Genomic DNA, 16,965 nt, shown 5'->3' on the forward strand with positions numbered 1-16,965 from the left:
ATCACAGGTTTATCCAGAGAAATTCTTAGCTATATGGCCAGCGACCCAGGGCAGCTGCAAACCATCAGCCTAGAGACTTTTCCCCTTCCCACGGGCAATCTGAGGCCTGCCAGAGAAGAATATTGGCCAAGTGGAGGGCAGAAGCTGCTCACCAAGCTGTAATGCAGGCCATTGCGGAGTCCAGGAAAGCCCACTCGACAGTCCACAGGGTTTCCACCTCAATCACGTCAATGCCCTTGTACTGAAATGGGGCTAAGGTCACTGAAGGAGAGAGGATTTCAGGGAACATTTCTTTAACCCACAGTAATCCACCATCACTGGCAAAGTCAGAGAAAGCCTTCTGGGTCTTAAGAAATGAAGAACTTCACCAATGAAATGACTGCTAAAATCAAAGACTTAGCAAGGTTAACTTACAGCCCAGGTTTTTGTCAGTCTGAAGATGGGTGCACTCTGTAATGCTGATACCACAGACATGAGAGAATGAAGGTTGTTGAGTTCTAGAAGTTTCTGAAAAAAGATATGGAACAGATTACTTTGCTGCTATAAACAACAGAACAAATACCTACATAAGTGTTACCAAATGTCATATTTATGAAACTCAATTACACTTAAAAATATCGCATGTATAAAATACAGTTTTAGGAAGTTCATGTAAACCATATGCTCTTTTCCTCTCAAATAGTCAAAAGGTGAGCCTGCATTTAAAGCATTTGCAAAATTTCACAAACTGACTATGCTGGTTTCTGGACAGAAACATGGCTTGGGATAAGGTTTGATAATGTTCTTTATGTTCTTTTTTTAGAGGAATCTGAACACCATCCCAGAAGGCTTTTGTAAACTAAAATCCTGACTGTGCCAAAAATACCAGTGTAGGTCTTCTGGGATTACCTTAACACCCAGAATGGGAGAGAGGATTGAGGAAGTATGCTATCAATCTGCATAATCTCTCTCAGCTGGAAGACAATACTCTTCACCAGGCTCTTTTGAACCAGACCCCAAATTAGTGAGAACATTTGGAATCAATTCAGTCTCAGACAAGGTCCTAACCACGGAGGGCCAGAGAACGAGACACAGCCGAGAGTAAGTACAGAAAAATGTAATTGCTCTGTTCTTGGTTTTATGCTGAGGGAAACCGGCTAACAGGACCGGGGTCCCATTTCCCATTCTTGGGAGTCAGTGAAGTCTGGGTTAGCAAACAGGCTTATATAATCAAAAGACCTGGTTGCAATCCCAGCTCCCACTCTTTGTGTGTCCCCTGGCAGGTCACCTACACCTTCTGAGCCTTGATGTCCTCATATTTAAAATGAGGAAGGCAATCATGGTACCTGCACTACATGAGACAGTGCATGTAAATTTGCCTAGAATGGTGTTTGGCACCCAGGTGCGTGCTCAGTACATGAGTCTCTTCATTCTCTGCCTGGAACAGTCTCCTCCCCCATTGCTTATCTTTGGTAATTTCAGGTTCAGATGACACTTTCTCTAATAAGCCTCTCCTGACCATGTTCCCAAACCTAGGCAGGTTAGGGGACCTTCCCCTGTATTCCCACAGCAGCTGTGCATATCCTTGGCACAATGGACTGCACTTGCTTTTTACTTGCCTCTTGCTCACACTGGACCACCCTCATCTCCCCAACACTTAGTACAGCACCCGGCACATAGTAGGGCTTAGTAAAATAAATAAATAAATGAAAAGCCCTTATGCCTGATCCTCATAGCTCTGTTCCTACTCAGAAATTTTTCCCTTACCACACAAGTTAATATTTTATTTCATGTATCTTGTAACCTTCTCTAATTGTCTCCTGTGTGTAAGAACAGATTCTCTGAGTGAACTGAATTTTATTCCTCATATCTGAATTGCTATGCCTGCAGAGTTTCTTTTTAGAGCTGAAGGGCGTCTGGGAGATTATCTAATCCATCCCTTTCATTTTATGGATGGGAAAACCGAAGCCTAGACAAGGGAAGGGGCTTACACAAGAACATACCGAGGACATAGTGCCAGTGTGATGTTCCACCATGAGGCAGGATGGCAGAGATTAAGGAAGGGTTGTTTTGGATTCCTTGGATGGGGACCATAAACTCATTTCCAGCTGAAAGCACCATGAGTGCTAGAACCACATCCTGCTTTCTCTGGTGACCCAGCACAGAACTGACTGACAGCAACAAGTATGATTAAGCCCAGCATGGTTCCAAGTACTTCAGGAGAATGTATAGGATGTAAAACATGGTTGTCATCCCTAACAGACTTATATACAAATGCACTTAACCTTCATGTGAAAGGCAGCAGAGCAGCTCCCCTGAAGGCAGTGACCTGGGGTCCAGTTCACGCTCTGTCACTGACTAGCTGTGGGGTGCCCTGGCATGGGCATGTCACTTCTCTAAGCCTCTACTTCCTCCTCTAGAAATGGGAATAATAATGTCCACCCTACAGGTTCACTGTGAGCATTCAATAATGTCAGGTCAGTAAAGCAACTGCTAGGGTGCCTGGCTTGTAAGGGGCCTCATAAATGTTAGCTTCCCTAAGATCTAGATGGGAAGACATCACATATGCACAGAAAGCAAGTAGCGGGCCAGACCAAGCAATGCCTCTGCTGAGAGTCAGGCAAGCCCTGGCAGTTATGAGCAGTGTAAAGGAAGAAGGGGACTAGAGACCATGTAATTGATGAGAGGAGCCCATAGAAAGACACAGCTTGGGCCAGCAGGGCTTAAAGAAGAAGAGGAGAAAGCTGGGATAAAGACAGAAATAGGCCTGGTGCCAACAACTGGCAAAGACAGAACCTATGGAGGCCAGGGCCAGGAGGTGGGGTGAGGGCAACAGGGTCATCTGGCCCAGGACTTGAGCCCAGGATGGGGTGGGGATGGGCTCTGCTGACTGGTAAGAAAATTGTGCAGGATGTGATAGTGTCACAGGCATTGATGCTTACTAAAAATCCATCAAAGCCCCAGTACTAGCCAAATTTGATGTAGGAGGATGGAATGGCTTCTAGGGGTAGCCACTGATACCTCACAGAGATTCTGTGAAAGCTCAAGTAAGAAAAATAGTTGGCCACCAAATGTTTGGGGTGCAGGGGCATGCTGTCCATGCACGCACAGGGCCCAGGTGGGCAGCCAGGCTGATCTTACAGCCACCTTCTTGAATCCAGAGCAAAGCAGCTCCCACATGAGAATGCCCAACACACTGAAGAAACACATTTTTTTTTTTGTACTTATGAACTCTGTATCGCTGCCTTAATATTTAATGTTTAGCTGTCTCCATGTTCATTTTTTTTTTACTGTGATAACACATTTAACATAACATTTGCGATCTTAACCATTTTTAAGTGGACAATTCAGTGGCATTAATTATATTTACAATGTTGTGCTACCATTAACACCTTCCATTACCAAAACTTTTTCATCACCCAAAGCAGACATTGTATCCATTAAGCAACAACTCCCATTCCCACATCCCCCAGCCCCTGGTGGCCTCTAATCTACTTTCTGTTTCTATGACTGCAATTAAATCCTATTTGTCCTTCTGTGTCTGGCTTATTTTACTTAGTTTAATGTTTTCAAGGTTCATACATGTTATATCATGTGCTAGAACTTCATTACTTTTTATGGCTGAATAGTATATTTCATTGTATTTATATACCACATTTTGTTTATCCATTCATCTGTTGATAGAAATTTGGATTGTTTACACCTTTTGGCCATTCTTAGGAAATACATTTTTGAGATGAGAAGAGAAAGAAAAAAAAAAAAAAAGGAAAGGAAAGTAATAATAAAATGGCTTACCTTGGCTATTTTCACAAAATGGCTCAGGATTTCTGCCCTTATTTTTAAAGTCTGTGCTGTTAGAATTTCTCGTACAACCCAAAAACTGACCTGTAGAGTGAAACACACACACACATACATAAACACATACACCAAAAAAGCTGTTAAATGCCAGAACCACCCAGGTCACCCCTGCCCACCACTGTCATGGGATTTCCAAGGTCAGGAAACTGGAAGAGCACAACCTGGAGTTATAAACGGTCCCTTATTTTCTGTCCCACTCCTCAATACGCACAGTAGTGCTGAGAGAAATAAGCACTTTCATCAATACCTAGGGGAGTTATTGAGCCTCTGCAACACACAGATCTCTCTGAAGATGCTGCTGGGAATTCTGAGATGAATCCGACAGGGCTCCTGCCCAGAAGGACTCCGGTTGTAGGAGACCACAGATGGATGGGTGGGTGGATAGACAGAAGGACAAATAGCCAGACAAAGAGATATGCATACCAGTAGTATCACCCATAAATCCATACCCTCAGCCAGGCCCAAGACAAGAAGGATTCACCTCTATTTCCATAATTATAACAATTCTAATTTTCTAAGAAAGGTTGACCCAGTAATTTAAATGATACAAAAGGCTCTTTCAAGTTATAAAGCAATGTGGGTTAAGGTGCATGCTTGTCTGAAGATAGCATGTGACAAAAGGATATACCAGCACTTTTGGTTCAGAACATTATTTATGCTTGCTCTCTCATGTAAATTAGCATCCCTGAATCCCTGTGCCCTTTGCTGGGAACCAGAAAGTCATCTACCAGTGCATGGTCATCTACCAGTGCATGGTTGACTTGCATGGCACAGAAGGGGCTTTGGGCCAATAAATCCTGGCAAGGTGGTGAGCATTTCTTGTTTATGTTTTACCACTATAACAACTGTTCTCTGTGAAATACCTATGTCCAAGAGTGCAATGACAGTGCTACAAAGAAGGGTGGAGACGAATAGACTTTAAAGCGAGAAGTATCTAAAATACCTATATTTAATGAAGAAAAAACCAGTTAAGGATATTTCAGCGTTAACAAATCAAGCTTACTGCTGCAACAGCACATGTATTCTCTTTACTGAAATACTGTCACTTTTTAATGAGAAAACAAGGAAAGAGAAGCTAAGAATCAAAAATTCACTTTTTATATTAAGCAGGAGTATTATAGAAATGTTTTCTCATCCAGGACACGCCTGGGTTTCCATAGAACATTTTTTCCAAGAAATTGCCTAAAATTAAGTTCAGACTCAAATGTTTACTAGCCAGTTAAAGAAGAAAGCTTTGCTAGATACCAAGTGATATGCCCATAAAACTTACATTTTAAAACATGCACATTTTTATACCACATAATCTCAAGTGTGATAGCTTACATGTATAATTAAATAAGAGTCCTGCATGCCAAAAAATATCATGGCATAATTATGTCACATGACAGAGTTGACTCTGGATCTCCAGCACATGGTGTACAGAGGAGAGGCAACTATGAGTCAACAATTTTATTCAACAAACCTTCATGAAGCCCTTACTGTGTGAAGACTCTAGGCACTGTGAGTCCAGACCCTCTGGTCCTTGCTTGGGAGATGACCACAGGAGGCAGCAGAACCGTCTGAAAACCATCCACCCACATGCACTGAGGCCATATTAAAGATCACAACCTCTTTTTTCATCTGGGCCATTGTCACTGCCCAAGAGTCCTTCTAGTTCAATAGTCAGCTCTCTTTCCTTTTTCCCTGGAGTGGCTCTTTCAAGCTTTCTCCAAACCTCTCAGTCTTACCACCCATTGCTTCCCCTTTCACCTCCTATTTCACTAAGAGGTCATGAACCTCCTTGTACCTCACCTACAAGTGGATCTGCATCTGCACCTTTCCTTTCTGCCAACCTACCTGGTAGAATGAAGAGGGCCCCAAGTCTCACCCTCTCGCACCTTCTTTTGGACTTTTTCATTATTCTTTCTTTCTCCCCACCTTTAATCTTCCCTGGTTTACTGGCTCATTCATCAAGGCTCTCCCCTCAAAAAAGAAAAAGGAACATGAAACCATCTCCCTGGACTTCTTTGACCCCTCTAGCCACTCTCTTCTTTTCCTCCTTTGGAGTTATTGTTTTGTCATCTACACATGCTTTCTCCATTTCTTCACATCTCCTACCAGTCAACCAACTAGACCCCAGCTTCCATTTTACATTCCCACAACCTACTCTTTTCTTTGCTACTAAATCCAAAGGGCTCTTTTTTACTACGATCTCAGTTAACCCCTCTGTGGCATCTGACTCAGTTGATCATCCCCTCATTCTTTAAACACCAATTTCTAAGACACTCTCTTCCACTAGTTTTCCTCTTGTTCCCAGGCTGCTCTTTCTCAGCCTCTTGTGCAGCTTCCTTTTCTCTGCCCATCCCTTAAATGCCAGAAATCCTCAGGTTCTCACTTGGGCCTTTTTTCTCCAGGGATGATCTCCTCTCTTCCTGTGGCTTCAAGATGCTGATGACTCCAATATTTGTATCTCCGGGTCAGACTTTTCCTTTGGCTTCCAGATTTAAATATCCAGTTACCTGCTTGACTCCACTTGGTTGCCACACATGTCCAAACCTAACATATCTTCCACCCCCCAACCTGCTCCTACTTTTGTGTTCATTGTCTCAAAGAATGGTACTACCCAAGACAGAAGGTGGAGGAACCTCCTTTGCTCTTCCCTAGTTATATCCCTCCACATCTAACAAATCACCAAATGCTGTCATTCAGTCTCCTAACATTCCCTTGAGCTCATTATCCCTGGCCTGAATTAATGGAATAAGATGTAAGCCTGGGGCTACTGGCAGCCATATTGTACCCACAGAGTGGGGAGGCTACCTGAGAGTGGAGCCAACCCAGAGGAAAGGAGAATCTAAAGGTGGTATGCCAGTTTGGATATATTATGTCCCCCCAAAAGCCATATTCTTTAATGCAATCTTATGGGGATAGACCTATTAGTGTTGATTAGGTTGGAATCTTTTGATTGAGTGTTTCCATGGAGACGTGTCTCAATCAACTGTGTGTGAAACATTTGATTAAATTATTTCCATGGAGATATGGACCCTGCCCCTTCAGGGTAGTATTAATTTAATCACTGGAGTCCTATAAAAGAGCTCACAGAAGGAGAGCAGAGCATCTGAGAGAGACATTTTGGAGAGAAGCTAAGAGATGACACTGACATTTAGAGATACTTGGGAGATGGAGACAGAAGGATGTTTAGCTATGAATTGTAGCCCCAAGTTTGCCCCGGGATATGCCAAGACAGGACACCCAGGTGCTTAGAGAGAAACATTTTGGGAGAAACAACCAAGAATGCACAGGAGCTGAGAGAGGAGCTGGAAAACAACAAAGGATCAACCAACGGACACCAGCCACATGCCTTCCCAGCTAACAGAGGTTTTCCGGATGCCACTGGCCATCCATCAGTGAAGGTATCATCTGTTGATGCCTTAGTTTGGACACTTTTATGGCCTTAGGACTGTAACTTTGTAAACAAACAAAACCCCCTTTATAAAAGCTAATCCATTTATGGTATTTTGCATAACAACAGCATTAGCAAACCAGAATAGGTGGAGACAAGAAGACTGAGTTCAGATGGTACTGTTCAAGTCTCCTAGATTCAGCAATATCTGAAGTCAAATCTCTTCCTGGACTTTGTTACAGAAACCTTTAAGTTCCCTTCTTTACCTAAGCAAGTTTGAGTTGGGGTTTCAGTCATTAGGAAGTATATACATGAGCCTGTGAGAAAAGTTAAAGCAGTCCTATAGGGCAAAAAATTGGAAACCTTTGATCCTGTCCAATCTCCATTAATATACAAGGGTCCTGAAACCCAGAGAGAGGGAGGAGCTTGCCCAAGGTCTTTAAAGCAGGAGAGCAAGCAGAGTCTGGATTAGAACCAAATCCTCCCAATTCCCTCTTCACCTTTTCCAATTCCTTCAGCATCTTCAGGATACAATACCAACTCTAACATCAGAATTTAGGGTCAACTCTCTATAGTCTCGCCTTAATCTTCCTTTCAACTCATAGCTCCAACTACTCTGCATCCTTTTTTAAAGCTGACATTGATCGTTTACTGTGTACCAAATACTGGGCTAAACGTTTTACATCCACGATTCCCATCTAATCATCAAAAAAACATTTGAGATTATTATTCTCACTTTATGAATGAGGAAGGTGAGGTTCAGAAAGTCCAAAAATCAACCCAGGATCAAAGAACTAATAAGTTGTAGAGCTGAGTCTTGAACCTAGGTTTGTTTCATTTTCTGAGACCACCGGTTCTTATCCTGTTGTCCATAAACATCTAAAGTGTCTATGAACAAACTTCAGGGGGAGGTCAGTTCCCTAAAATTAAATGAAAATTACATATCTGTACATTTTTCTGAAGACAGGTATGTATTTGGTATCATAAGATTCTCAAAAGGATCCATAACCCAAAAAAGGTTGAGAACTTACGTGCTACACAGTGCACTCCTTGGGGCGAGACATAAGGCCTGGTACATAACAGGCTTAGTGAACTCAGCTGAGCTCTTCCCTCTCAGTCACTCTATGAACAAACCACATGGGACTTAGACCCCACAGAGAAGCAGGTAAGCTCCCAGGGGCCAGGACACTGACCAGTGGGTTTCTGGTTTGGCCACAAGGAGCCTCAAATCCCCTGGCAATCTCCTTTCAATCAACTGATCTTCACATCCCCCCCTCCCACCCCCCTTACCCCAAAAATGGTGCTTACTACATGCCAGACACTGTGCTAAGAGCTCTTCAAATATCATTTCATTTAATCTTCATAACAACTGTGCAAGGTAGGTACTATTATAATCTTCATTTAAAAATAAGGAAACCGAGGTTCCAAGAGGTAAGTGACCTGCTTTTCTGTATTTTCAATCTGCCAAGAAGGGATGTCAATGAGTTCATCTCAGAGAAAGCAGCCCCAGTGGTTGACCAGGTCTGGCCTCTGGCCAGTTTTCAAACCAGAGCTATTCAGGCTTTGTCCAAGAACTGCTTGCTTTCAGAGTAGCTGACGGGCCGGCGGGAAGACCATTTCCCAGAGCATTCTGTTTGGGAAAATGCAACTTCACTTCTGGCTTGTTTCACCCAGTTGGTCTGAGATGGAAACAACACAAATGTTTGCAGAACGAACTGCACCACCCTTTGCCAAGCTGACCTGGGGTCCACATGCAAAGCAGATTACATCAGAGCCCCCAAAAGCCCCTCCTCTGGGAGCTCTGTGTCTAGTCAGAGGTGGGGACTCAGCTGGCTCCCAGTCAAATAGTTTAGTTAAGGAAACTATGAATCCCCTGATCATTTATGCACATCTGTTTTTTTTTAAAGACTAAGCACAGTTGAAAAGTAAAAGATTTTAAAGAGAGAAAAAAGAAACAAAAGGCTTTGGAACTTCTCTTTTCAAAATAAACAGCATGGTGCTCCAATCCCAGATGCATCTAGGCCATTCTTAGTTCCTATTACATCTCATACAACTACAATAATTGTAACTCCAGCCTCTCTGAGGCTCCCACTATACATGGAGTGGTAGCTGGAGGCTGGGGAAGCCTGGAGAAGGTCGAATAGTGATGCACAGGACCAGGCATTTCCAACAGTGAAGGCCAGTTGGAGGGAAGGCCCAAGGAGAACTCAAGCTCCATGACCCAGAGCTCTGATCATCACACACACTGTGCAATCTCTAGGCTACTATTCTTGTTTGAAGCCAGAAAAACAAGAATGAAGAAAAACCATCAGCAGCACCATTTAGGACTTTGGTCTATCTGAAGAGGGTCTTGCAAAGGTGCTATCTACTGATGGTCATGTTCTGGCAGCTCTGGCTGAGAAATCAGAAGCTTACCCCCCACAGTTGGTTCAAGTCCCCAGTCATTATGCACATAATTGAAGGTGCAGATCTTCATCCTTGGAGCAAAGTTCTGGTTGGACCAAGTAAATTTGTAGTTTTATGTAGTATTACGGTAACCAGGCCATCAGGAATTCAAAGATATTCAATTCAAGAAGTGTTTCCTAAACACCTCATTCATTCATTCCACATATATTTACTGAGGGTCTGTTATATGCCTGACACTGAACAAAGCAGTGGGGTACACATTGATGAACAAGATAGACATGGTTCCTGCCCTCATGGAGCTCACAGACAGCAAGGAAGATGGAGATTAAAGAGTTAAACAAAATGAGGACAGACGAGTAAAAGACCACAATAGAAAATACAGGGTGCAATGAGGGCACATATGATGGAAAGATCTTTTATTGGCTGGGGATTCAGGAAGGCTTCCCTGAGGAAGTGACATTTGGTTTGAGATCTGATTGGGAGCTGAATGGGAACGAAGGATGTTCCAGGCTGAAAGGAAAACATGAGTGGAGCCTGATGGGACAAAGATATGGTGCAGCAGGCAAAAGCAGGAAGGCTAGGATGGATGCAGCCTGCAGCAGGAAGCTGCAGAGGTGGGCAGAAGCTAGATCTACTGTGTATTACCTTGAGAGTCACATTAAGGTGCTGAAACCCTAGCTTAAATATAATCGGAAGCCACTGAAGTGATTTAAACACAGGAAAGATGTGTTCAGCTCTGGCTGCTGTGTGGAAAATGGACTGTGACAGCTCAAGAGTAGATAATGGTAGAAGGTTCAGAGTGAGGGTTTGGACCTAAGGCCAGATGTCTGGGATTGAACTCTGGAGAGGCTCCCAGCCTACAGGGGACAAAAGACTGTTATGTGGACAGGAACATGCAAGGGATGTTGCTTACCTGATTGAATCTCCGGGTAAAGGCCACAACATTAGGGGCGAGACTATGTTTCTCCTTCTTACTCCATCCACAGCTGGCTAGTTCCTAGGAAGTACAGAGTCAATTTCAACAGTGATTCTAATCAGGTTATAAAACACACCAAGGACATCTAATTGGAATGTGGACATGGAGGCAGGGAAGAGCTAAAGCACTGGTTATTCATGTCTTCACCAGGGTGGGAGATCACTCTCCTTTGCTGGAGAAGAGGGCTGAGTCTGTAGGTGGAGGTGCATCCTGGGATCCCCTAAGGTAAGGTAAGGACAGGGAATCAAATACTTAACTCTACAATCCTGGCCACATATTCAAAGCCTCCTATGTCAAAGTATTAACCCCACCACTGCCACTCTGCCAGCTTCTGTCAGCCCTTTCTCACAATGCAGACTGTCAGAGAGGGCATAATGTTTTGATAAACAGGACTCATCCCCCATCAATGCTACTTCCAGAGCCCAGGCCAACTTAAAATTCAAATCTGGCAAAAGAACCTCAGATTTCATTGGCAAAATGATATCGTCCATCTTGGGGTCAGGCAATTTCCTGGTCCAAGTTCACTGCCATCAGAGAACTTTCCGTGATTACCTCAGATTCATTCCTGAAGTTGGCCCCTCCTACCTATCAGAGTACTAAAAGGAGGCAGAAGGAGATGTTCCCTTTTACTATCTTGTTCAATGGCCTTGTCTCTTCATTTCCAGTATGTTTAGCATTATAATTTGAAGAATCAAAATACCTTTAGATGACTTGATTACCTATCAGTGGGGCTGGTTCCCATCAGAGGGATGTGGGCTGGAAAGAATAGGGACTATCTAATGTGATTACTTGGAGATACGTAAAAAGACCAAGGAAAAGCCATTATCCAAATGCCCAGTTATTCTTAGCTTGTGCCTTGGGGAGCTACCCCCAAAGTCACAAGACTCCCTTTTAATTCATATCAGGCCTCAGTATTATTAATAATACTTTTTATTTAGGCCCATACGTGGAACTTTTTAAGAAATCTTTAGCAAGAGACAGCTGCCAGCCAACTGGAATGGATGCAGACCAAGGGTCTACTAAGTCAGGGATGGACAGTGGGAATAGCCAAAGACAAAACCTGCTGGCTGGGCAGTTATACCTGAAGTGCCATGCCCATCAAATGTATCTTAGGACCCAACTATGAGCCACAGACAGGCACTTGTGAGAAGCTTGGCTGAGTGCAATGGGAAGCTCCGTTCATAAAAATGAATGACCTGGATACGGAAATTCGTGGGAACCGACTAGGAGCTAAGAAACACAGCTCCTATTCCCGGCTTCCCCACTTCTGTAAATGGCATTACCATCTTCTCAGTCATCTACAGGAGAAAATGCAACCTCATCCTTGACCCTGACAAGACTTTCATGCCCTTACAATTTAAATCCCAAGTAATAGTAATGACAATGATATTAACTAATCCTACCATTTATCAAGAATCCACTATGTACCAGGCACTGACTATGTTGTCTTATGTAATATATGTTATCTTATGCAATAGTCACAATATACATTTAGCAAAGAAGAAAAGGCCCTCAAAAAGTTAAAGAAAATCACATATTCAGTTAAAACCCAACAAAAATGATCCTTAATATTTTACTTGCATGAACAAATAGTTTGAATAGTTTGCAGATAGACAATTTTGTATCCCCGATTCTCCTGAATGAATACTGCTTCTTTTCAAATGTATACATGAAATCTTTTTCAGCTGTAGAGTTTACCTCTGTTTACCGTGATCTCCCTTGTTCTGAAAATCTGTATTTTCAAATGTGTATGTGATCTCAGTCACAATTATCCCCCTCTCCCCTTGAAAATATATACTTGAATCATTTTTCAAATATATATTATCAGCCTTTCAAAGTTTATGTACAAGGACAAAGGCCTCTCTCCCCTATGGGTCCCAAAGCCAGTCCTGGAAAGGTGTGGGTTATAATCAGATATGAAACTGATGTCCAAGGACTGAGGTGTGGTGTGGTTATTGCTCAATTTCTGGCTGGTGGTTGTGCTCCCTTCATTTTTTTTCCTCCTGATTTTTTTTTTATAAACAGGAAGGCATCTTGAAAAGGAGCAATGCAAACCTGACCGTCATACAGACCAAGTCAGAACATGGCTCTCCACACATAAGCTGCATGATGCCAAGCACATTACTTATCTTCTTGGAATGTCAATTTTCTCACCTTAAAATGGGTATGATACTATATTTATCTGTGAGGCTTGTTATAATGATTCAATGAGATTTTTTTTTTTTTTTTAAAGTAAAGCACCTAGCACATGACAGGTGCTTAATAAAGGTTATCTCCCATCCTCTTCCCAGGTCATCCTGCTTTTAAGTGACAAAGGCAATAGTCAGACTCAGCTCTAACTCCAAACACCCTTCTCTTTTTCCCACACCACACAATCATTGCTGTCTTGAATTATTAACACAATCTATGATTCTTTCTCTTTCATTTTGCTAATGTAATATGAGCAGGGACCAAAGCATGTACTTAATATATCTGCTTGGAATGTATTTGATTTTAACACTTCTAAGATCCCAATTCAAAAACTGAATGTACAGTTCTTAGATTTTGACACCTTCCTAAGGAAACTTTTGCACTGAAAAGCATATAATGTTTAAAATTAAAACCTCAGAAGAGTAAAGCATTATGTTCGAGAGATACTTTGATAAAGTGGAAAGAGCAAAGGACTTGGAGCTTTTCAAAAGGCCTCACTTGAATCCCTGGCGACCACAGGCTATTTGCCTTGCTTAGCATCGGTTCTATCAGTAACAAAAACGGGGATGCTGACACTAATTCCACATAATTGTGGTGGAGACCAAAAGGAGGTAAAGCCTGACAAAAACGTGGCATGCCGGGCTCAGGGCCTGGCTCACAGCAAACGCTCAAGAAGCATTTGTTGAATGAATGAAGTATGTGTGTTTCTCAGTGTTGAAATCTCCCAAATCCAGTGCAGAAAGATTTATCGAGATGTCAAAAGAAATAAGACTGTTCTATCTGCACTAAAACAAGTACTGGAGCCAACTTCTTTGGCACTGTTCCTCTTCTGTGTCTGGCCTTATAGGATTACAAAAGATTCCATCCATGGGAAGTAGATTTGGAAAATGGGAAGTAATAGAACAAAGCTCTTCCAGTCACTAATACCTTAAAAAAGGTCCATGCTATGGAATTGATTTGAGTGTAATTAAGTTAAAATTGACCACAGGAGGCAGGGTTGTTCTAGAAGGGGTACAAGGGGTTGGACTGAAGCTGGTAAGGTCCCAGAAGCTCTGCATCCTTGGTGAGCCATGGACCTGCCTGGCTGCCACATGCCTCTTCCCAAAGGCACTGGGGTCCTGATTCTGTCCAGGCCATCCTTGGCTCTGACTTCTTGGCTAATGTCGACTAGAGGAGAAAGAAGAGAAAGAGTATGTACGGTTCTTTGTCAACTTCTTCTGGGACTTCTCCTCTGTAATGTGGATGTTCCTTGGGTTCATCAGGGAGAAGACAGAAACTGTGAGAAGAAAACTTCCTGCCACGAAACTTACAACTTTACCTGCACACTCCCCCTTCATCTGGCTTTACTGAAAGAGGTCCCTTCTCTCTCCTCCTGGGTGCTGGATCCTTCTCAGAGGCCTTGCTCTGACGCCCTCTTTCAACCTTTTCTGGTACTTCAACTTTTCCTCTCCAATTTCTCCTTCCCACTAGCATTTTAATATCCATAAGCCTCTCCTATTAATAATTTTTAAAAAGACACCTTTCCTAGAATTCATGTCTCCTTCAGTTCCTGTTTATGCTCTTGCTTTCTCTTCACACACAAAGTTCTTGAAAGGATTATCCATACTCACTGTTTCATCTTGCTTCTTTCTACACCTTCTGCTTCACTGAAACTGCTCTCTCTTCTATCAATGATAACTTCCTAGCCAGGAAGTCAATGCCCCTTCTCAGCTGTCATCTTGACCCCTTTGTCATATTGGTAACTGTTAGCACCCTCTCTTTCTTAAAACTCTCTGCCCTTGGCCTTCCACACTATATTCTGGTTGTCTTCTCATCTCTCAGGCCCCTCATTTTCAGTCTCATCTTCCAGTTACTTTTTTTTTTCTGACACATCTCCACCAGCCCCCACCTAAATATATCTGAGGTTTCTTTTCTTCTATGGTCTATATTCCTCCCTGGGAGACCACATATACTGCTACGGTTTCAATCTCTCCTGAGCTCCGGAACAGGATATGCAGCAGTCTCCTGGCCACATCTTTCTCAGCATCTCATAGGCACCTCAAAATCAGAAGGCCCCAAACCAAAAGGGCACTTGACCAGCTGCCTTAAGTAAAAAACATGTAACAATATGAGATTCATTTAGACATCCATTTTGACAGTCAAAGGAGAATAGTTATTATAAAGAAAGTATCTATGAGAAAAAAAAAATCCGTTACATAAAAACAATTTTATGCTGATACCCCTATCTGCAAGCATGTCTAGGTGACAGCAAGAGTCAACAATGGTTTCAGCTCACACTGCAAATCTTCTCTGGGCCACACTTGTAGGAGGCTCCCCCTATGAGTTGCCAATTTTGTGCCAGGGGTCTGGAAGTCAGATACCCTGAGGACCCCCTGACTGTGGCTGGGGTAAGTGAGGTAAGATCCTGGAAGAGGAAACCTGGGGTGTGCTGACAGATACTCCTGGAAGACCTCCACAGGAACTAGACCATCAAACATGCATGTTTAATCCCGACTACAGTCTTGTCCATATCACGTCCCTAAAATGTGTCCACGTGGAAAATCCACCACTTCAAGGAAGGATTGCAAAATCCAACCTCAGGCACCACCACCAGGCTAATACCAGCCAGAGGAGCCACATCATCATCTTGCTCAGCTGTATCCTTTTTTTCCTTCCTCTTTCCTCCCTGTCTCTTCCCATTCCTTCCCCCCTACCCTCTGGCAAAAAAGAAAAAAAAAGAGGGGGGGAATAACTGCCAAATTTACTTACGCAAAATCCTCAGAAGAACTGGTGGCACAATCATACACTGAGCCAAAGGAGTTCTAAAAGCACCCTAAGGAGTGGATGACCCATGTCAGGGCAGTTTAAAGGGTAAGCGGTGGGGGCTGACTGGAGGATGAAGTATTTCAGGGCCTCGACTAGGGTGACAGGGTTAAGAACAGGTTCAGAGACAGATAATAATGAAGAGTGGCTGGCATGTCCTTCAGAGATTCCCAGGACTTGTCACCCACAAGGATGGCCCCGTAGCAAAGGTGCACAAAGGCTGCCTTCTCCTAGCATGGGAGATCTGTCGCTACAACCTCCAGCCTGCAACAGATGCCCCATGAGAGGCTCCCACCTGGGTGAGATGGATGCTCTGAATGGGCCTGGCAGGGGGGCTGGTTTTAGTGTCAAGAGTAAGCTCTGAGAGCACAAGAGTCACGGTAAGAGAGGCAGCAGAGTGTAGTGGTTAAGGGGTCAGATGAACTAGGGCTGACATCCTCACTCTGCCACCTACTGACTGTGTGACCCTGGGCAGGCCACTTAAGCTCTCAATGCCTAAGTTTTCTCTTCTGAAAAATAGCATTAATAAGAGTACTTCCTTCGTGGGGTAGTTATAAGGATTAAATGAGCTGATACTTATAACGTGCTTAGAATAATGTCTGATAATACACTGTGAGAACTTTTAATATGTTTGTTAAATAACTAAAGTAATGCTCATAGGAAAAGTCAGCTCTGAGCAGATAGGGTCAGGAGCAGAAGATTCAGGAGAGATGGAGTGTGATGGGGGGGGCACTAGGCCCCTAGGACTCCAACTGTCCCCAGAAGGAGGGTCAAGAGGGAAGCACCAGCAATTTATTGGGCATCTACTTCATGCCAGGAACTGTGCTAAAAGCTTCACAGGTACCATCTCATTTCATTCTCACAGAGCCCTTAGAGCAGGTACAATTGCTCTTACTTCCAATTTCTAAACGAAAAAAAAATATATGTAGCAGGCAGGTGAAGTAATTTGCCCAGACCATACATGCAGTCAGGTGGTAGAGGTGCTGGGAGCTTATATTCACCAAAGCCAGGACAGAGCTGTGGGTCTCAGCGGGGGCTCCAGCAGGCTCCCAGCCTAGAAGAGAACTGAGTGACGTGAAGGAATAGGCCAAAACTGAGCCTGGGCAGAGGCTTCTGAAACCACCCCCTGGAACCAGGCTGTCAAGGCCAAACTGTGGGCATAGTGCCTCTGGATGCAGAGGCATGGCTTAAAAGGCAAAAAAGGTAACAGGATCCCAAGCCAAAATACCAGGGAACTACAGAGGGAGTTCTCCCAGGAACAGAGATCCAAAGATAAATGGTCAGTGTTTATTAAGTGCTAACAGCTTGCTAGGCACAGGGGTAGGTGCTTTACATGCAGCAACTTACTGTATCCACAAACAACATAGTGAGATAG

General features: G+C 43.3%; 1 protein-coding gene across 11 annotated transcripts in view; it reads right to left on the reverse strand.

Annotated features, from left to right (window-relative positions):
• RALGPS1 (Ral GEF with PH domain and SH3 binding motif 1) overlaps positions 1-16,965 on the reverse strand; it is a 427,751-nt gene that overhangs the window by 193,499 nt on the left and 217,287 nt on the right. For 10 of the 11 annotated variants that reach the window (XM_037798268.1, XM_037798267.1, XM_037798269.1 and 7 more), the window contains 3 exons: positions 10,536-10,619; positions 3,775-3,864; positions 415-507 (listed from right to left, as the gene is read on the reverse strand). In XM_037798268.1, coding sequence (XP_037654196.1) covers positions 415-507; positions 3,775-3,864; positions 10,536-10,619 — 267 coding nt within the window. The remainder of the gene's footprint in view (positions 1-414; positions 508-3,774; positions 3,865-10,535; positions 10,620-16,965) is intronic. The other variant, XM_037798273.1, reaches the window with a different exon arrangement.

Source organism: Choloepus didactylus, chromosome 10 (assembly GCF_015220235.1).
Source record: "Choloepus didactylus isolate mChoDid1 chromosome 10, mChoDid1.pri, whole genome shotgun sequence".
Classification (NCBI taxonomy): Eukaryota; Metazoa; Chordata; class Mammalia; order Pilosa; family Megalonychidae; genus Choloepus; species Choloepus didactylus.